Source organism: Oncorhynchus mykiss, chromosome 7 (genome assembly GCF_013265735.2).
Source record: "Oncorhynchus mykiss isolate Arlee chromosome 7, USDA_OmykA_1.1, whole genome shotgun sequence".
Taxonomy (NCBI): Eukaryota; Metazoa; Chordata; class Actinopteri; order Salmoniformes; family Salmonidae; genus Oncorhynchus; species Oncorhynchus mykiss.
Window position 1 is genome coordinate 87,165,206 of NC_048571.1, and position 22,670 is coordinate 87,187,875.

The 22,670-nt window shown below is 43.1% G+C and overlaps 2 protein-coding genes across 3 annotated transcripts in view; one reads left to right on the forward strand and one right to left on the reverse strand.

Annotated features, from left to right (window-relative positions):
- The window catches only part of LOC110528667 (centromere protein P), a 179,863-nt gene that overhangs the window by 51,102 nt on the left and 106,091 nt on the right, over nt 1-22,670 (reverse strand). The window lies entirely within an intron of this gene.
- aspn (asporin (LRR class 1)) overlaps nt 4,386-22,670 on the forward strand; it is a 28,419-nt gene continuing 10,134 nt past the window's right edge. The window contains exons 1-6 of the mRNA XM_036984292.1: nt 4,386-4,762; nt 10,542-10,760; nt 11,218-11,330; nt 17,030-17,243; nt 17,524-17,634; nt 18,870-18,963. Coding sequence (XP_036840187.1) covers nt 10,559-10,760; nt 11,218-11,330; nt 17,030-17,243; nt 17,524-17,634; nt 18,870-18,963 — 734 coding nt within the window. The 5' untranslated portion in view covers nt 4,386-4,762; nt 10,542-10,558. The remainder of the gene's footprint in view (nt 4,763-10,541; nt 10,761-11,217; nt 11,331-17,029; nt 17,244-17,523; nt 17,635-18,869; nt 18,964-22,670) is intronic.

Sequence of the window (22,670 nt, forward strand, 5' to 3'; positions counted from 1 at the left end):
ATACTGTACTGAAACACAAATAAAGGATCCTCTCCATTATAGCTGGGAGTTTCAGCCAAACCCTGACATAGTTGGACCTTCTGAGTTCCCCATAAGTACCCCTTTCAGACTGCAAATTCATAGATAGAGCTATGGATGCAAGGACTGGCCATCCATGATATCAAACAAATATATAGTTTTAACCATGTTTTGAGGCTAAAGTATTTTCTTACAAACAATGAAGTAAAACAAGCTTCTATTTTGGGTTCTGATATATTATGGTATAACAGTTTAACTTAGCCCATAGGTTATAATTTATTCAAGAATCGAAAGGGTATAATATATCATACATTTTTTTCTTCACGTTTTTTTAAAAATAACAAAAATTAAACGATTACCAATCGCGGATTACCACTTTAACATGCTGAATGCAAGATGAGCTTAAGGCAGGCTCTAGACTAGAGTCTATTGTCAGGCTAGACAGTAATATTAAAACCAGATCTGACTGACATTACACACCGACTCCATGGGAGAGAGATAATAGTGTACTGACACATAAATAAAACACCCATTTCTGGGCCTTTCCATTATACTGTAGCTGCGTGTCTCAGCCAAACCTAAACATAGTTGGACCCTCTGTGTTTCCCCCCATAAGTACCTCTTCAGACTGCAGTTACTGCTGTGGCAAGCAGATATCAATGCCACATGGAAAACTTATGGAAAAAGAATTGTGTAATACTTAGCCCTGACGGCAACATGAATTTAACATTACTTTGTGCTTTGGTTGGGTATGAGTTTGGGACAGTTCTGGTAATTCCAACCTAGTTCAAATGGTTATGTTTGGCCCAAAGTTCATTCCTAAAACAGAACCTAAGTGGAAATGGGAATTGAGAATGCAATCCCAGCTGCTGCTACAGAGTGTGAATGAGAGACACATTAACTAGCTTAGCAGTAGGGTCATTGTAGCTACACATTAACTAGCTTAGCAGTAGGGTCATTGTAGCTACACGTTAACTAGCTTAGCAGTAGGGTCATTGTAGCTACACGTTAACTAGCTTAGCAGTGGAGTCATTGTAGCTACACATTAACTAGCTTAGCAGTAGGGTCATTGTAGCTACACGTTAACTAGTTTAGCAGTGGGGTCACTGTAGCTACACGTTAACTAGCTTAGCAGTGGGGTCACTGTAGCTACACGTTAACTAGCTTAGCAGTGGGGTCATTGTAGCTACACGTTAACTAGCTTAGCAGTGGAGTCATTGTAGCTACACATTAACTAGCTTAGCAGTAGGGTCATTTTAGCTACACAGCAGTGACCAAAACAGAGACTTTCCCATTGGCACTACCAACTGTTTTGGTCACTGCTTGCCTAATTGGTTAGATGCTCAGTTTGACCACTTATTGATATAAAAAGAAAAATAACTATTTTGGATTTATGCTGAACAAAAATCTAAATACCAAATGTGAAAGTGTTGGTCCCATGTTTCCTGAACTGAAATAAAAGATCCCAGAAATGTTCCATATGCACAAAAAGCTTATCTCAAATGTTTCTCAAATTATTACACAGGTGCACCTTGTGCCGGGGACAATAAAAGGCCACTATAAAATTAGCAGTTTTGTCACACAACACAGATGTCCCAAGTGTTGAGGGAGCGTGTAATTGGCATTCTGACTGCAGGAATGTCCACCAGAGCTGTTGCCAGATAATTCAATGTTCATTTCTCTACCAATGTCATTTTAGAGACACTTGCTTCTCTAAGTCAAGCTGGGCGTCTCAGAGACACTTGCTTCTTTAAGTCACACTGGGCGTCTCAGAGACACTTGCTCCTCCTCTAAGTCACACTGGGCGTCTCAGAGACACTTGCTCCTCCTCTAAGTCACACTGGGCGTCTCAGAGACACTTGCTCCTCCTCTAAGTCACACTGGGCGTCTCAGAGACACTTGCTTCTCTAAGTCACGCTGGGCGTCTCAGAGACACTTGCTTCTCCTCTGAGTCACGCTGGGCGTCTCAGAGACACTTGCTTCTCCTCTGAGTCACGCTGGGCGTCTCAGAGACACTTGCTTCTCCTCTGAGTCACGCTGGGCGTCTCAGAGACACTTGCTTCTCCTCTGAGTCACGCTGGGCGTCTCAGAGACACTTGCTTCTCTGAGTCACGCTGGGCGTATCAAAGACACTTGCTTCTCTAAGTCACACTGGGCGTCTCCGAAACGTGCTTCTCTAAGTCACGCTGGGAGTCTCAGAGACACTTGCTTCTCCTCTGAGTCACGCTGGGCGTCTCAGACACTTGCTTCTCTGAGTCACGCTGGGCGTATCAAAGACACTTGCTTCTCTAAGTCAAGCTGGGCGTCTCAGAGACACTTGCTTCTCTAAGTCACGCTGGGCGTCTCAGACACATGCTTCTCTAAGTCACGCTGGGAGTCTCAGAGACACTTGCTTCTCCTCTGAGTCACGCTGGGCGTCTCAGAGACACTTGCTTCTCTAAGTCACGCTGGGCGTCTCAGACACTTGCTTCTCTGAGTCACGCTGGGCGTATCAAAGACACTTGCTTCTCTGAGTCACGCTGGGCGTCTCAAAGACACTTGTTTCTCTAAGTCACGCTGGGCGTCTCAGAGACACTTGTTTCTCTGAGTCACGCTGTGCGTATCAAAGACACTTGCTCCTCCTCTAAGTCACGCTGGGCGTCTCAGAGACACTTGCTCCTCCTCTAAGTCACGCTGGGCGTCTCCGACACATGCTTCTCTAAGTCACGCTGGGCGTCTCCGACACGTGCTTCTCTAAGTCACGCTGGGCGTCTCAGAGACACTTGCTTCTCCTCTAAGTCACGCTGGGCGTCTCAGAGACACTTGCTCCTCCTCTAAGTCACGCTGGGCGTCTCAGACACTTGCTCCTTCTCTAAGTCACGCTGGGCGTCTCAGAGACACTTGCTTCTCTAAGTCACGCTGGGCGTCTCAGAGACACTTGCTTCTTTGAGTCACGCTGGGTGTCTCAGAGACACTTGTTTCTCTGAGTCACGCTGTGCGTATCAAAGACACTTGCTCCTCCTCTAAGTCACGCTGGGCGTCTCAGAGACACTTGCTTCTCTGAGTCACGCTGAGTGTCTCAGAGACACTTGCTCCTCCTCTAAGTCACACTGGGTGTCTCAGACACTTGCTTCTCTGAGTCACACTGGGCGTCTCAGAGACACTTGCTTCTCTGAGTCACGCTGGGCGTCTCAGAGACACTTGCTTCTCTGAGTCACGCTGGGCGTCTCAGAGACACTTGCTTCTCTGAGTCACGCTGGGCGTATCAAAGACACTTGCTTCTCTGAGTCACGCTTGGCGTCTCAGACACTTGCTTCTCTAAGTCACACTGGGCGTCTCAGAGACACTTGCTCCTCCTCTAAGTCACGCTGGACGTCTCAAAGAGTCTTGCTTCTTTAAGTCACGCTGGGCGTCTCAGAGACACTTGCTTCTCCTCTAAGTCACGCTGGGCGTCTCAGAGACACTTGCTTCTCTAAGTCACGCTGGGCGTCTCAGACACTTGCTTCTCTGAGTCACGCTGGGCGTATCAAAGACACTTGCTTCTCTGAGTCACGCTTGGCGTCTCAGACACTTGCTTCTCTAAGTCACACTGGGCGTCTCAGAGACACTTGCTCCTCCTCTAAGTCACGCTGGACGTCTCAAAGAGTCTTGCTTCTTTAAGTCACGCTGGACGTCTCAGAGACACTTGCTTCTCCTCTAAGTCACGCTGGGCGTCTCAGACACTTGCTCCTTCTCTACTTCACACTGGGCGTCTCAGAGACACTTGCTTCTCCTCTAAGTCACGCTGGGCGTCTCAGAGACACTTGCTCCTCCTCTAAGTCACGCTGGGCGTCTCAGACACTTGCTCCTTCTCTAAGTCACGCTGGGCGTCTCAGAGACACTTGCTTCTCTAAGTCACGCTGGGCGTCTCAGACACTTGCTTCTCTAAGTCACGCTGGGCGTCTCAGACACTTGCTTCTCCTCTAAGTCAAGCTGGGCGTCTCAGAGACACTTGCTTCTCCTCTAAGTCACGCTGGGCGTCTCAGAGACACTTGCTTCTCCTCTAAGTCACGCTGGGCGTCTCAGAGACACTTGCTTCTCTAAGTCACGCTGGGCGTCTCAGAGACACGTGAAGGACAGACCCCCTCCATCCATTCACAGCTTCTTCAGTTCCATTGAGGGGAAAAAAACTAAACAAAAAAACGTTCCTTTCATTATGTAACAACCACCACCAGTGTCCTTGATGACTGTTCAGCAGAATAAAAATGTATAATATCTAACATGGCACCAGGCCACCTGTGGACGGTATTCATAGGGAAGGAGGGCTGGGGAGCAGGGGACTGGGACCTACCGGTAGGATGATACAGTAGTTCTATATAAAGACTAAAGCATTGAGAAGTTAAACGGGAAATTCTGGCCCCGGTTCAAGTACTGATGAGAACCACATGACTGGCCGGTAACAATGCGTTTTCAGGACTAGCCAGCTATACAGAGATGTGGTGGTGGTGGTGGTGGTGGTGATCTCTGTATCTGTGTGAGAGAGCGAGCGAGAGAGAGAGAGAGAGAGTGATAGGTCTTTATTCAAACCAAGCTCTCCATGTTAGCAGCACCAGCAGCAGCAGCAGAGGTTTATTTTTCATTCAGAGAGTTAGCGTTTCTGTCTGATGCACATCCACTGTGACTGACGCTCCTGTTCCCGCACACTACTGCTACCTTTGTGGTTAGAGGAACTCTCTTTGGTTCGTGGAGTTAAACAACGATACAACAACACTAAGTGACTACTGAGGTGAGTTAAACAAAATATACCTTATTGTAAGGGGCAATATGATGTTATTAGTTCTGTGATCTGACAATGGCTTACTTAGATCACCCTGAGTGGATCAATAAAGTTATATAGAATTAAACTGGGGGGGGGCTATCCGCTGAGGTGTGCTACCTCAGAATGACTTACTGTATGTTGCTGAATGCTGAGGTGTGCTACCTCAGAATGACTTACTGTATGTTGCTGAATGCTGAGGTGTGCTACCTCAGAATGACTTACTGTATGTTGCTGACTGCTGAGGTGTTGCTACCTCAGAATGACTTACTGTATGTTGCTGACTGCTGAGGTGTTGCTACCTCAGAATGACTTACTGTATGTTGCTGACTGCTGAGGTGTTGCTACCTCAGAATGACTTACTGTATGTTGCTGACTGCTGAGGTGTTGCTACCTCAGAATGACTTACTGTATGTTGCTGAATGCTGAGGTGTTGTTACCTCAGAATGACTTACTGTATGTTGCTGAATGCTGAGGTGTTGTTACCTCAGAATGACTTACTGTATGTTGCTGAATGCTGAGGTGTTGTTACCTCAGAATGACTTACTGTATGTTGTTGACTGCTGAGGTGTTGCTACCTCAGAATGACTTACTGTATGTTGTTGACTGCTGAGGTGTTGCTACCTCAGAATGACTTACTGTATGTTGTTGACTGCTGAGGTGTTGTTACCTCAGAATGACTTACTGTATGCTGTTGACTGCTGAGGTGTTGCTACCTCAGAATTACTTACTGTATGTTGCTGACTGCTGAGGTGTGCTACCACAATGTTATTGCTAAACGTCAATAATGGATAAATTATGAGTTTTATGAACTTGATCTCAGAAACGTTTGAATAGATTGTGATTTTGTCTCAATTGATGTTGCGGGCTTAAAGGACAAATCCAGCCAATTCCACTCATTCCTCTAATTTAGTGTCACATAACGCTATTATGTGAGAACAGTATTTTTTTTGTGAACAAATGTTTGATTTTGTCGTTATAATAAAGGTTGGTAGCAACACGTGGAAATTGTGAAAATCTGTTGCAGCACAAGTCGACTACAAATCCCACAATGCAATGCTCTATATGGGCTGTCTGGCTAGCTAGCTATCTAGCAAACGTAGCTATACACAATAAAACTAAAGTAAATATCTGTTAAATTACACATTTCTCGAGGAATATCGCAAAAAATATTATCAATGGCTCATTGGAGAGAAGACATCCTCCCGCGTTATGGTATCGGCCAGTATTATAATCTGACATGTATGAACGGCGTTTTGGAGATCTAGAAGTCGTATTTCCTATAAACTTCCAGTGTAGTGAGACAGACTTTATCACAGTACTACGTCCTACCGGACAAAGTTCTGCCTGCTTGAACGGCCTCAGATACACATGAAAACATGAATTTACCCAGGGGATATGGATAGTAGAACATCGCTCAGAGATATCACAAAAAAAAAAAAAACAACAACATTACATTCAGAATGGGGAAGAATCTTTACGTTAAATACGCTTCTTGATGGTTCAGCGTTGACACGCACAAGAGGAAACTGGAGAAAATTATGATCGGTATTAAAATGGCTGCATGCAGAAAAGATGGGAGAGAAATTGTAGAAAATCTGCTTATTTGTAACCAAACAGTAACTGGGTATTCAAAAACATAGTACTTCTGATTCTAGAGTAGTGCAGTATTTGAGTCCATTCGGAAAGTATCCAGACTTATTCGAAAACAGATGAAAAGTTGGGTTTTTTCCTCATCAATCTTCACACAATACCCCATAATGACATCACAATACCCCATAATGACATCACAATACCCCATAATTTCACAATACCCCATAATGACATCACAATACCCCATAATGACATCACAATACCCCATAATGTCATCACAATACCCCATAATGACATCACAATACCCCATAATGACAAAGCATTTTTATACATACAACCCTCTTCCCCCCCTTGAAAAATCACATTTAAATAAGTATTCAGACCCTTTACTCAGTACTTTGTTGAAGTACCTTTGGCAGCGTTTACAGCCTAGAGTCATCTTGGGTATGACCCTACAATCTTGGCACACTTGCATTTTGGGTCTTTCTCCCATTCTTCTCTGCAGATCCTCTCAAGCTCTGTCAGGTTGGATGGGGAGCGTCGCTGCACAGCTATTTTCAGGTCTCTCCAGAGATGTTAGATTGGGGTCAATTCCTGCTCTGGCTGGGCCACTCAAGGACATTCAGAGACTTGTCCTGAAGCCACTCCCACATTGTCTTGGTTGTGTGCTTAGGGTCGTTATCCTGTTTGAAGATGAACCTTTGCCCCCCGGTGTGAGGTCCTGAGTGCACTGGGATAGGTTTTCATCAAGTATCTCTCTGTTCTTTGCTCTGTTCATCTTTCCCTCGATCCTTACTATGCTGCCACCACCATGCTTCACCGTAGCAGGCCAAAGAGTTCAATCTTGGTTTCATCAGACCAGATAATCTTGTTTCTCATGGTCTGAGAGTCCTTTAGGTGTCTTTTGGCAAACTCCAAGTGGGCCGTCACGTGCCATTTATTGAGGAGTGGCTTCCGGCCGGCCACTCAAGGCCTGACTGGCCTGATTGGTGGAGTGCTGCAGAGATGGTTGTCCTTCTGGAAGGTTCTCCCATCTCCACAGAGGAACTCTGGAGCTCAGTCAGCGTGACCACCAAGTTCTTGGTTACCTCTCTGACCAAGGCCCTTCTCCCCTGATTGCTCAGTTTGGCTAGGCAGCCAGTTCTAAGAAGAGTCTTGGTGGTTCCAAACCTCTTCCATTTAAGAATGATGGAGGCCACTGTGTTCTTGGGGACCTTCATTTTTTGGTAGTGTGTGTAGATTGATAAGATTTTTTTACTTAAAAAAAAAATCAACTTTAAAATAAGGCTGTATTATTACAAAATGTTGAAAAAGTCAAGCGATCTGAATATTTTCCCGAATTCACTGTATAATGCTATTTCGTTTCAAACTACATGTCTGTGTGCTGTTAAGTATTATTGAATGCCTCTGAACCACCACCACCACCAAATACTTGTGGGTAGAAACAGCACTGGGTTGCAGAATGGAGCAATGTTGAACAGAGCATGGTCATACCCAACCAACCCAAACCCAACCCACAGTACTGTTCCATTTCCCTCAGCTGGCCTTCAGAAAGGGTGAGAAGATAACTTGTTCCCTTCTGTTGGCCTTGTGTCATCTGAGAACGTGTCAGAAATGGATAGCTACATAGCTAGTTCTGTATAAACCGTACTTGTAAAAAAAACGCCATAGATGGTGTTATATTGAGCAAGAAGCAAAACAACATTTGCGTCGGCTCATATTCCTGCACAATAGTTAATGGAAACCTACAGACTCAAAAAAGTAACAAGTGGAGGTTTTTTCTCTCTCCCAAAAAACCAAGAACACCTAAGCCAATAGTGTTTGAACTTAAAGGGAGGATCTTGACTAGACTAGTGCATGTGTTCTACTCATCTAGACATGCCCTCCATCCACAAATAAATTGAGTTCGAAATTTTGGCAAAGTTGTGACAAATAATAAAACTACTTTAGCATAAAACCATCAGAATCAGAACAAGTAGAAATGTAACTTTGAATATTAACTTTCTGTTTAAGCCTAAATAAATCATCAATCTCCCAAAAAACATAACATGTTTCAACATCCTTAGTTACACTGCAGGCCAGGACATAATTTTGGCAAAGACTTGGCAGCAATGTCTATCTAGCAAGACAAACATCATCAGTTCTGTTTGTCTGTTTAGACTTCAGGAGCTGCAGAATCATAGCCTAATCTGACCTACAGTACCAGTCAAATGTTTGGACATACCTACTCATTCAAGAGCTGTTCTATATTTTGTACATTGTAGAATAATAGTGAAGACATCAAAACTATGAAATAACACATATGGAATCATGTAGTAACCCAAAAAGTGTTAAATAAATCATAATATATTTAAGATTTGAGATTTTTTAAAGTAGCCACCCTTTGCCTTGATGACAGCTTTGCACACTCTTGGCATTCTCTCAACCAGCTTCACCTGGAATGCTTTTCCAAGAGATCCCATATGTGGGAACTCTTGAAGGAATCCTACTTATGCTGATTACTTGTTGGCTGCTTTTCCTTCACTCTGCGGTCCAACTCAACCCAAACCATCTCAATTGGGTTGAGGTTGGGTGATTGTGGAGGCCAGGTCATCTGATGCAGCACTCCATCACTCTCCTTCTTGGTCAAACAGCCCTTACATAGCCTGGAGGTGTGTTGGGTCATTGTCCTGTTGAAAAACAAATGATTGTCCCACTAAGTGCAAACCAGATGGGATGGCGTATCACTGCAGAATGCTGTGGTAGCCATGCTGATTAAGTGTGCCTTGAATTCTAAATAAATCAACACAGTACCAGCAAAGCACCATCACACCTCCTCCTCCATGCTTCACGGTGGGAACCACACATGCAGAGATCATCCTTTCACCTAATCTGCGTCTCACAAAGACACAGCAGTTGGAACCAACATTTGGACTCATCAGACCAAAGGACAGATTTCCACTGGTCTAATGTCCATTACTCGTGTCTCTTGGCCCAAGCAAGACTCTTCTTATTATTGGTGTCCTTTAGTATTGGTTTCTTGCAGCAATTCGAACATGAAGGCCTGATTCACACAGTCTCCTCTGAACAGTTGACGTTGAGATGTGTCTGTTACTTGAGATGTGTTGAGATGTGTCTGTTGCATTGATTTGGGCTGCAATTTCTGAGGCTGGTAACTCTAATGAACTTATCCTCTGCAGCCGAGGTACCTCTGGGTCTTCCTTTCCTGTGGCGGTCCTCATGAGAGCCAGTTTCATTATAGGGCTAGATTTTTGTGACTGCACTAGGTTTTTGCAACTGCACTTGAAGAAACTTTAAAAGTTCTTGAAATGTTCTGTATTAACTGATCTTCATGTCTTAAGTAATGATGGACTGTTGTTTCTATTTGCTTATTTGAGCTGTTCTTGCCATAATATGGACTTGGTATTTTACCATTTATGGATATCTTCTGTATACCACTCCTACCTTGTCACAACACAACTGATTGGCTCAAATGAATTAAGAAGGAAATAAATTACACTAATTAACTTTTATCAAGGCACACCTGTTAATTGAAATGCATTCCAGGTGACTACCTCATGAGGCTGGTTGAGAGAATGCCAAGAGTGTGCAAAGCTGTCATCAAGGCAAACGGTGGCTACTTTGAAGAATCTCAAATTTAGTTTGATTTGTTTAACACTTTTTGTTATTTCATAGTTTTGAGGGCTTCACTATTATTCTACAAATATAGAAAATAGTCTAATTAAATAAAAACCCTGGAATGAGTAGTCGTGTCCAAACTTTTGACTGGTACTTTACATTAGGTTGTTTCTTAGTCCTACAAAAAGGAAGACGGCACAGCAACACAATGAAAATTACAGTCAGAAACCTGATACAGATTATCAGATCACTGATGTGTGTCAACATCTTGAGCATTTCTCAAAGCTTGTGTCTAGTGTGTAAGACATCTTGGGCAAATTGGACGATCAAGCAGAAAGACTCATTTTAGACCCTCTTCAACAAAATGGACAATAAAGTATCCGACCCACAAGTCTTCATTGTGTGACATCTTGTTTTTATAGATCCACTAGTCTTCATTGTGTGACATCTTGTTTTTATAGATCCACTAGTCTTCATTGTGTGACATCTTGTTTTTATAGATCCACTAGTCTTCATTGTGTGACATCTTGTTTTATAGACCCACTAGTCTTCCTGATGAGAGGCTTCCTGCTGCTGTGTCTGCTGGCACTGGGCCATGCCAAGCCTTACCAGCCAATTAACGTCTTGGACTTCATGAGGGACCATGAAATCATGATGCAGGACGCCGATGATGACGATGATGATGACGACAACGCCCTTACGGACTGCCCCTTCGGCTGCCAGTGCTCCCTACGGGTGGTGCAGTGCTCTGATCTAGGTAACATTATATTACCCACTCACTGCTCCTGGTGCAGTCTGGGGGAGAGGGAGGGCTAGGGGCTCCTAACATTCAATTACACCCTCACTACTCCTGGTGCAGTCTGGGGGAGAGGGAGGGCTAGGGGCTCCTAACATTCAATTACACCCTCACTACTCCTGGTGCAGTCTGGGGGAGAGGGAGGGCTAGGGGCTCCTAACATTCTATTACACCCTCACTACTCCTGGTGCAGTCTGGGGGAGAGGGAGGGCTAGGGGCTCCTAACATTCAATTACAGCACTTGTCTGAAAGTCTCATCTGTTCAGATACTGCAGGACTGGAGGCAATCATGCTCAGTGACATTTTGGAGTACCTCAAGGCTCTACTCTAGGACCACTACTGTTTTCATTACATTCACAACTTCTCTGTGGACAACACACAGCTGATTTACCGATTGATTGATATCCTGCCTCCACAGGGTTGCTCTCCGTGCCCGAGAACATTCCCACCGACACGCTAATGATAGACCTCCAGAACAACGACATCACCGAGGTCAAGGAGGACGACTTCAAAGGCATTAACAAGATCTACGTAAGAAACACACAATTAAACATCTCTCCTACTCTTATCATCACTGCAACATTCATCACTGTTTCCTATCACTTTAGGGTGGAGGGACTTTTCCCACATGAGTCCGAATCACTTTTAGACACCCATTCCCCCGTAGGCCTAGCCTATATGCAACACATATTAGGACAGAATCACACATTCACAGCTGACGATAAACCCAAGTTCTTTATATCAGTCCCAATCGGACAGAACCCATCTGAACCAGTCTTTCCATCAGACAGAACCCATCTGAACCAGCCTCTACCTCAGACAGAACCCATCTGAACCAGCATCTACCTCAGACAGAACCCATCTGAACCAGTGTCTACCTCAGACAGAACCCATCTGAACCAGTGTCTACCTCAGACAGAACCCATCTGAACCAGCCTCTACGTCAGACAGAACCCATCTGAACCAGCCTCTACCTCAGACAGAACCCATCTGAACCAGCATCTACCTCAGACAGAACCCATCTGAACCAGTGTCTACATCAGACAGAACCCATCTGAACCAGTGTCTACCTCAGACAGAGCCCATCTGAACCAGTCTTTCCATCAGACAGAACCCATCTGAACCAGCATCTACCTCAGACAGAACCCATCTGAACCAGCCTCTACGTCAGACAGAACCCATCTGAACCAGTGTCTACCTCAGACAGAACCCATCTGAACCAGTGTCTACCTCAGACAGAACCCATCTGAACCAGCCTCTACGTCAGACAGAACCCATCTGAACCAGCGTCTACCTCAGACAGAACCCATCTGAACCAGCCTCTACGTCAGACAGAACCCATCTGAACCCGTGTCTACCTCAGACAGAACCCATCTGAACCAGTGTCTACCTCAGACAGAACCCATCTGAACCAGTCTTTCCATCAGACAGAACCCATCTGAACCAGCCTCTACCTCAGACAGAACCCATCTGAACCAGTGTCTACCTCAGACAGAACCCATCTGAACCAGTGTCTACCTCAGACAGAACCCATCTGAACCAGCGTCTACCACAAACAGAACCCATCTGAACCAGCGTCTCCATCAGACAGAACCCATCTGAACCAGTGTCTACGTCAGACAGAACCCATCTGAACCAGTCTTTCCATCAGACAGAACCCATCTGAACCAGCATCTACCTCAGACAGAACCCATCTGAACCAGTCTTTCCATCAGACAGAACCCATCTGAACCAGTGTCTACCTCAGACAGAACCCATCTGAACCAGTCTTTCCATCAGACAGAACCCATCTGAACCAGCATCTACCTCAGACAGAACCCATCTGAACCAGTGTCTACCTCAGACAGAACCCATCTGAACCAGCGTCTACCTCAGACAGAACCCATCTGAACCAGTCTTTCCATCAGACAGAACCCATCTGAACCAGTCTTTCCATCAGACAGAACCCATCTGAACCAGCGTCTACCTCAGACAGAACCCATCTGAACCAGTGTCTACCTCAGACAGAACCCATCTGAACCAGTCTTTCCATCAGACAGAACCCATCTGAACCAGTCTTTCCATCAGACAGAACCCATCTGAACCAGTGTCTACCTCAGACAGAACCCATCTGAACCAGTGTCTACGTCAGACAGAACCCATCTGAACCAGCATCTACCTCAGACAGAACCCATCTGAACCAGCATCTACCTCAGACAGAACCCATCTGAACCAGTGTCTACCTCAGACAGAACCCATCTGAACCAGCATCTACCTCAGACAGAACCCATCTGAACCAGCATCTACCTCAGACAGAGCCCATCTGAACCAGTGTTTCCATCAGACAGAACCCATCTGAACCAGTGTCTACCTCAGACAGAACCCATCTGAACCAGTGTCTACCTCAGACAGAACCCATCTGAACCAGCATCTACCTCAGACAGAACCCATCTGAACCAGTGTCTACCTCAGACAGAACCCATCTGAACCAGTGTCTACCTCAGACAGAACCCATCTGAACCAGCATCTACCTCAGACAGAACCCATCTGAACCAGCGTCTACCTCAGACAGAACCCATCTGAACCAGCATCTACCTCAGACAGAACCCATCTGAACCAGCGTCTACCTCAGACAGAGCCCATCTGAACCAGTGTTTCCATCAGACAGAACCCATCTGAACCAGTGTCTACCTCAGACAGAACCCATCTGAACCAGCATCTACCTCAGACAGAACCCATCTGAACCAGCGTCTACCTCAGACAGAACCCATCTGAACCAGTGTCTACGTCAGACAGAACCCATCTGAACCAGCGTCTACCACAAACAGAACCCATCTGAACCAGCGTCTCCATCAGACAGAACCCATCTGAACCAGCATCTACCTCAGACAGAACCCATCTGAACCAGCCTCTACATATACTGTAACCCATAGAGATCCTATTATCCTATCTGTCTGTACAGGCTCGTTGTAACTTGATAGATTATTTTCCAGGTGCGGGTACCATGGCCCCCAAAGCAACATCCAGACCCTCTAGCACCGAAACTCTCAATTGAAATAGAAGCCATATTATTTCAGGTGGGGGAAGAGAGAGCTTACCGAGAGAATAAAGGGGAAACATGACATGGTTTGAGCTTAAAGCCGTTCTACAGGGTGTAGAAGCCGTTCTACGGGGTGTAGAAGCCGTGGGGTGTAGAAGCCGTTCTACGGGGTGTAGAAGCCGTTCTACGGGGTGTAGAAGCCGTTCTACGGGGTGTAGAAGCCAAGCCGTTCTACGGGGTGTAGAAGCCGTTCTACAGGGTGTAGAAGCCGTTCTACAGGGTGTAGAAGCCGTTCTACAGGGTGTAGAAACCGTTCTACAGGGTGTAGCACCCGTTCTCATTCTACAGGGTGTAGAAGCCGTTCTACAGGGTGTAGAAGCCGTTCTACAGGGTGTAGAAGCCAAGCCGTTCTACAGGGTGTAGAAGCCGTTCTACAGGGTGTATCTACAGGGTGTAGAAACCGTTCTACAGGGTGTAGAAACCGTTCTACAGGGTGTTTCACAGAGCCTGTACAGACAGACAGACAGACAGAGGTAGGCTACAGTTTGTACCTTGTCTGGAAACTAAGTTATCTAAGCCACCGGACTATTACATTGACACCCCCACGTTTATTATCTATGCATAGTTACTTACACCCCTACCTACATGTACAAATTACCTCAACTAACCTGTACCCCCGCACACTGACTTTGTACCGGTGCCCCCTGTATATAGCCTCCACACTGACTCTGTACCGTAATACCCTGTATATAGCCTCCACACTGACTCTGTACCGTAATACCCTGTATATAGCCTCCACATTGACTCTGTACCGTAATACCCTGTATATAGCCTCCACATTGACTCTGTACCGTAATACCCTGTATATAGCCTCCACATTGACTCTGTACCGTAATACCCTGTATATAGCCTCCACATTGACTCTGTACCGTAATACCCTGTATATAACCTCCACATTGACTCTGTACCGTAATACCCTGTATATAGCCTCCACATTGACTCTGTACCGGTACCCCCTGTATATAGTCTCCACATTGACTCTGTACCGTAATACCCTGTATATAGCCTCCACATTGACTCTGTACCGGTACCCCCTGTATATAGCCTCCACATTGATTCTGTACCGTAATACCCTGTATATAGCCTCCACATTGACTCTGTACCGTAATACCCTGTATATAGCCTCCACACTGACTCTGTACCGTAATACCCTGTATATAGCCTCCACATTGACTCTGTACCGTAATACCCTGTATATAGCCTCCACATTGACTCTGTACCGTAATACCCTGTATATAGCCTCCACACTGACTCTGTACCGTAATACCCTGTATATAGCCTCCACATTGACTCTGTACCGTAATACCCTGTATATAGCCTCCACATTGACTCTGTACCGTAATACCCTGTATATAGCCTCCACATTGACTCTGTACCGTAATACCCTGTATATAGCCTCCACATTGACTCTGTACCGTAATACCCTGTATATAGCCTCCACATTGACTCTGTACCGGTACCCCCTGTATATAGCCTCCACATTGACTCTGTACCGTAATACCCTGTATATAGCCTCCACATTGACTCTGTACCGGTACCCCCTGTATATAGCCTCCACATTGACTCTGTACCGTAATACCCTGTATATAGCCTCCACATTGACTCTGTACCGTAATACCCTGTATATAGCCTCCACATTGACTCTGTACCGTAATACCCTGTATATAGCCTCCACATTGACTCTGTACCGTAATACCCTGTATATAGCCTCCACATTGACTCTGTACCGTAATACCCTGTATATAGCCTCCACATTGACTCTGTACCGTAATACCCTGTATATAGCCTCGTTATTGTTATTTTATTGTGTTACTTTTTATTATTTTTTACTTTATTTTTTTTTTGTAAATATTTTCTTAAACTTTTCTTGAACTGCACTGTTGGTTAAGGGTTTGTCAGTAAGCATTTCACGGTAAGGTACCTGTTATATTCAGCATTTCACGGTAAGGTACCTGTTATATTCAGCATTTCACAGTAAGGTACCTGTTATATTCAGCATTTCACAGTAAGGTACCTGTTATATTCAGCATTTCACAGTAAGGTACCTGTTATATTCAGCATTTCACAGTAAGGTACCTGTTGTATTCAGCATTTCACAGTAAGGTACCTGTTATATTCAGCATTTCACAGTAAGGTACCTGTTGTATTCAGCATTTCACGATAAGCTACCTGTTGTATTCAGTCTACACTTATTGTATTCGGCGCATGTGAAAAATAAAGTTTGATTTGAAAGACTGGCCTAAACGCAGTGGTTTTAAGGCTGGCCGGAATGCAGTGGTTTTAAGGCTGGCCGGAACGCAGTGGTTTTAAGGCTGGCCAAAACGCAGTGGTTTTAAGACTGGCCCAAACGCAGTGGTTTTAAGACTGGCCCAAACGCAGTGGTTTTAAGACTGGCCTAAACGCAGTGGTTTTAAGGCTGGCCTAAACGCAGTGGTTTTAAGACTGGCCTAAACGCAGTGGTTTTAAGGCTAGCCTAAACGCAGTGGTTTTAAGGCTGGCCTAAACGCAGTGGTTTTAAGGCTGGCCTAAACGCAGTGGTTTTAAGGCTGGCCTAAACGCAGTGGTTTTAAGGCTGGCCTAAATGCAGTGGTTTTAAGGCTGGCCTAAACGCAGTGGTTTTAAGGCTGGCCTAAACGCAGTGGTTTTAAGGCTGGCCTAAACGCAGTGGTTTTAAGGCTGGCCTCAACGCAGTGGTTTTAAGGCTGGCCTAAACGCAGTGGTTTTAAGACTGGCCTAAACGCAGTGGTTTTAAGGCTGGCCTAAACGCAGTGGTTTTAAGGCTGGCCTAAACGCAGTGGTTTTAAGGCTGGCCTAAACACAGTGGTTTTAAGGCTGGCCTAAACGCAGTGGTTTTAAGGCTGGCCTAAACGCAGTGGTTTTAAGGCTGGCCTAAACGCAGTGGTTTTAAGGCTGGCCTAAACGCAGTGGTTTTAAGGCTGGCCTAAACGCAGTGGTTTTAAGGCTGGCCTAAACGCAGTGGTTTTAAGGCTGGCCGGAATGCATTTAATAAATCAGTCAAAGTATTTATTATGTGTTCATTTGGATCCCCATTAGTTGTTACTTCCTGGGGCCCAACGTATTGTTCAAGTCAACCTCCATTGTCTAAACTCCTAAGAGTTGCTGTATATTTCACATATCTTCTCTTCCCCAGGCCCTGTTCCTTGTTAACAACAAGATCTCGAAGATCCATCCCAAAGCTTTCCGTAACATGGATCGGCTACAGCTGTTGTACCTGTCCTACAACCAGTTGACACAGATACCTGCCAACCTACCCCGGAACATCCTGGAGCTGCGTATCCACGACAACAAGATCAGCAACATCCAGAAGGAGGCCTTCAAAGGGCTCAAGTCTGTGCATGTTCTGGGTACGTACAGTTAAGAACACATTCTTATTTACAATGGCTGCCTGGCAACTATTGGCTGAGACCAAAGTGATACACTATTCCTTATGTGGCAGCCCAACGTGACTCCGGTCAACTGTAGTGCACAATGTGAAGAGTAAAAAAAAATTAAAAAGTTGTCATTTGAGGCAGAATGCATCTAGGGTTATTAATGATTGCCCTCTCTCTATACATGAGTTCAAGAAAGATGTGTTCAAAGTGCCATACGAGGCTTTTAACCTCCCTGTATGTTTTTCCTGACCAGAGATGAGTGCTAACCCGTTAGCTAACAACGGGATAGAGCTGGGAGCATTCGACGGCATGGAAACGCTGTATATCAGGATCGCGGAGGCCAAGCTCACAGCTGTCCCTAAAGGTAAAACTACCAGTAACAAGCCAAGCTCACAGCTGTACCTAAAGGTAAAAATACCAGTAACAAGCCAAGCTCACAGCTGTACCTAAAGGTAAGACTTCCAATACATCTTGAATACTGTCCACATTCAATACTGAACACATTCAATACTGAACACATTCAATACTGAACACATTCAATACTGAACACATTCAATACTGTCCACATTCAATACTGTCCACATTCAATACTGAACACATTCAATACTGTCCACATTCAATACTGAACACATTCAATACTGAACACATTCAATACTGAACACATTCAATACTGAACACATTCAATACTAAACACATTCAATACTGAACACATTCAATACTGAACACATTCAATACTGAACACATTCAATACTGTCCACATTCGATACTGTCCACATTCGATACTGAACACATTCAATACTGAACACATTCAATACTGAACACATTCAATACTAAACACATTCAATACTGAACACATTCAATACTGAACACATTCAATACTGCCCACATTTAATTAAATCTGACATTGCCGGGGGACTTTATTCCATGTGCATATTTCGTACCGCTTCATTGAATTTCTCATGAGAGTTCGTGGTACTTAATGTTTACATGCAGTGTTATATATTTTTTGTTTAATCATCGCTGTATGTGTTTATTTCATGAAAATAAATCCTATATTTTGTATCATTTATTTCTCTGAGCCTCCAGTCTGATCGCGTGTCTAAATATATTTACATACACAGCCCTGATTGGATCGTCTTGACTCTAGAGCAGATCTGGGGCAATTCCAGTCCTCAGGGGCCTGATTTGTGTCACCCCCCCCCCCCCCCCCCCCCCCCATCCATCCATCCCTCGCAAACACACCTGATTTAAACTCACTGCATTTTTAACTGAACTAACATGATTAGTTGATTATTGGGAGACATGTGTGTTAGCTGGGACTGGGGGGAAAAGTGTGACACCAATCAGGCACTTTGAGGACTGGAGCCTGCTCTAGAGCGTACCCCGGCTTTCCCCGTCAAAGTAGGAGGAGGATACATATGGAAATAAAAGATGATTGGTCATTGGCCAACATAATCAGATCAGATTGTGATGTCATGCTCTGGGCTAAAAACTCCATCCCACCTGAACAGGTAGAAGTTTTATTTCCCCCCACCACCAAAAACAAAATCTTAAAGTTTACTGTGCATCATAACCTGACAGTGATTTCCTGTTTTTCAGACCTCCCATCTTCACTCACAGAGCTTCACTTGGATTATAACAAGATCAGCAAAGTAGAAATTGAGGACTTTTTCAGATATAAAAAAATACAAAGGTAAAAACACTACTGAGATGTGATAAAACACTACTGAGATGTGATAAAACACTACTGAGATGTGATAAAACACTACTGAGATGTGATGTGATAAAACACTACTGTGATGTGATAAAACACTACTGTGATGTGATAAAACACTACTGTGATGTGATAAAACACTACTGAGATGTGATAAAACACTACTGAGATGTGATAAAACACTACTGAGATGTGATAAAACACTACTGAGATGTGATAAAACACTACTGTGATGTGATAAAACACTACTGAGATGTGATAAAACACTACTGTGATGTGATAAAACACTACTGAGATGTGATGTGATAAAACACTACTGAGATGTGATGTGATAAAACACTACTGAGATGTGATGAAACACTACTGAGATGTGATGTGATAAAACACTACTGAGATGTGATGAGATAAAACACTACTGAGATGTGATAAAACACTACTGAGATGTGATAAAACACTACTGAGATGTGATAAAACACTACTGAGATGTGATAAAACACTACTGAGATGTGATGAAACACTACTGAGATGTGATGTGATGAAACACTACTGAGATGTGATAAAACACTACTGAGATGTGATAAAACACTACTGAGATGTGATGTGATAAAACACTACTGAGATGTGATAAAACACTACTGAGATGTGATAAAACACTACTGAGATGTGATGTGATAAAACACTACTGAGATGTGATAAAACACTACTGAGATGTGATAAAACACTACTGAGATGTGATAAAACACTACTGAGATGTGATGTGATAAAACACTACTGAGATGTGATGTGATAAAACACTACTGAGATGTGATGTGATAAAACACTACTGAGATGTGATGTGATAAAACACTACTGAGATGTGATGTGATAAAACACTACTGAGATGTGTTAGAACACTACTGAGATGTGATAAAACACTACGGAGATGTGATGTGATAAAACACTACTGAGATGTGATGTGATAAAACACTACTGAGATGTGATGTGATAAAACACTACTGAGATGTGATAAAACACTACTGAGATGTGATGTGATAAAACACTACTGAGATGTGATGTGATAAAACACTACTGAGATGTGATGTGATAAAACACTACTGAGATGTGATGTGATGTGATAAAACACTACTGAGATGTGATGTGATAAAACACTACTGAGATGTGATGTGATAAAACACTACTGAGATGTGATAAAACACTACTGTGATGTGATGTGATGTGATAAAACACTACTGAGATGTGATGTGATAAAACACTACTGAGATGTGATGTGATAAAACACTACTGAGATGTGATGTGATAAAACACTACTGAGATGTGATGTGATAAAACACTACTGAGATGTGATGTGATGTGATAAAACACTACTGAGATGTGATAAAACACTACTGAGATGTGATGTGATAAAACACTACTGAGATGTGATAAAACACTACTGAGATGTGATGTGATGAAACACTACTGAGATGTGATGTGATAAAACACTACTGAGATGTGATAAAACAATACTGAGATGTGATAAAACACTACTGAGATGTGATGTGTAAAACACTACTGAGATGTGATGTGTAAAACACTACTGAGAAGTGATGTGATAAAACACTACTGAGATGTGATGTGATAAAACACTACTGAGATGTGATGTGATGAAACACTACTGAGATGTGATGTGATGAAACACTACTGAGATGTGATGTGATAAAACACTACTGAGATGTGATGTGATGAAACACTACTGAGATGTGATGTGATGAAACACTACTGAGATGTGATGTGATAAAACACTACTGAGATGTGATAAAACACTACTGAGATGAGATGTGATGAAACACTACTGAGATGTGATAAAACACTACTGAGATGTGATAAAACACTACTGAGATGTGATAAAACACTACTGAGATGTGATGTGATGAAACACTACTTTGATGTGATGTGATGAAACACTACTGAGATGTGATGTGTAAAACACTACTGAGATGTGATGTGTAAAACACTACTGAGAAGTGATGTGATAAAACACTACTGAGATGTGATGTGATAAAACACTACTGAGATGTGATGTGATGAAACACTACTGAGATGTGATGTGATGAAACACTACTGAGATGTGATGTGATAAAACACTACTGAGATGTGATGTGATAAAACACTACTGAGATGTGATGTGATAAAACACTACTGAGATGTGATAAAACACTACTGAGATGTGATAAAACACTACTGAGATGTGATAAAACACTACTGAGATGTGATAAAACACTACTGAGATGTGATGAAACACTACTGAGATGTGATGTGATGAAACACTACTGAGATGTGATAAAACACTACTGAGATGTGATAAAACACTACTGAGATGTGATGTGATAAAACACTACTGAGATGTGATGTGATGAAACACTACTCAGATGTGATGTGATAAAACACTACTGAGATGTGATGTGATAAAACACTACTGAGATGTGATGAAACACTACTGAGATGTGATGTGATAAAACACTACTGAGATGTGATGAAACACTACTGAGATGTGATGTGATAAAACACTACTGAGATGTGATGAGATAAAACACTACTGAGATGTGATAAAACACTACTGAGATGTGATAAAACACTACTGAGATGTGATAAAACACTACTGAGATGTGATAAAACACTACTGAGATGTGATGAAACACTACTGAGATGTGATGTGATGAAACACTACTGAGATGTGATAAAACACTACTGAGATGTGATAAAACACTACTGAGATGTGATGTGATAAAACACTACTGAGATGTGATAAAACACTACTGAGATGTGATAAAACACTACTGAGATGTGATGTGATAAAACACTACTGAGATGTGATAAAACACTACTGAGATGTGATAAAACACTACTGAGATGTGATAAAACACTACTGAGATGTGATGTGATAAAACACTACTGAGATGTGATGTGATAAAACACTACTGAGATGTGATGTGATAAAACACTACTGAGATGTGATGTGATAAAACACTACTGTGATGTGATGTGATAAAACACTACTGAGATGTGTTAGAACACTACTGCGATGTGATAAAACACTACTGAGATGTGATGTGATAAAACACTACTGAGATGTGATGTGATAAAACACTACTGAGATGTGATGTGATAAAACACTACTGAGATGTGATGTGATAAAACACTACTGAGATGTGATGTGATAAAACACTACTGAGATGTGATGTGATAAAACACTACTGAGATGTGATGTGATGTGATAAAACACTACTGAGATGTGATGTGATAAAACACTACTGAGATGTGATGTGATAAAACACTACTGAGATGTGATGTGATAAAACACTACTGAGATGTGATAAAACACTACTGTGATGTGATGTGATGTGATAAAACACTACTGAGATGTGATGTGATAAAACACTACTGAGATGTGATGTGATAAAACACTACTGAGATGTGATGTGATGTGATAAAACACTACTGAGATGTGATGTGATAAAACACTACTGAGATGTGATGTGATGTGATAAAACACTACTGAGATGTGATAAAACACTACTGAGATGTGATGTGATAAAACACTACTGAGATGTGATAAAACACTACTGAGATGTGATGTGATGAAACACTACTGAGATGTGATGTGATAAAACACTACTGAGATGTGATGTGATAAAACAATACTGAGA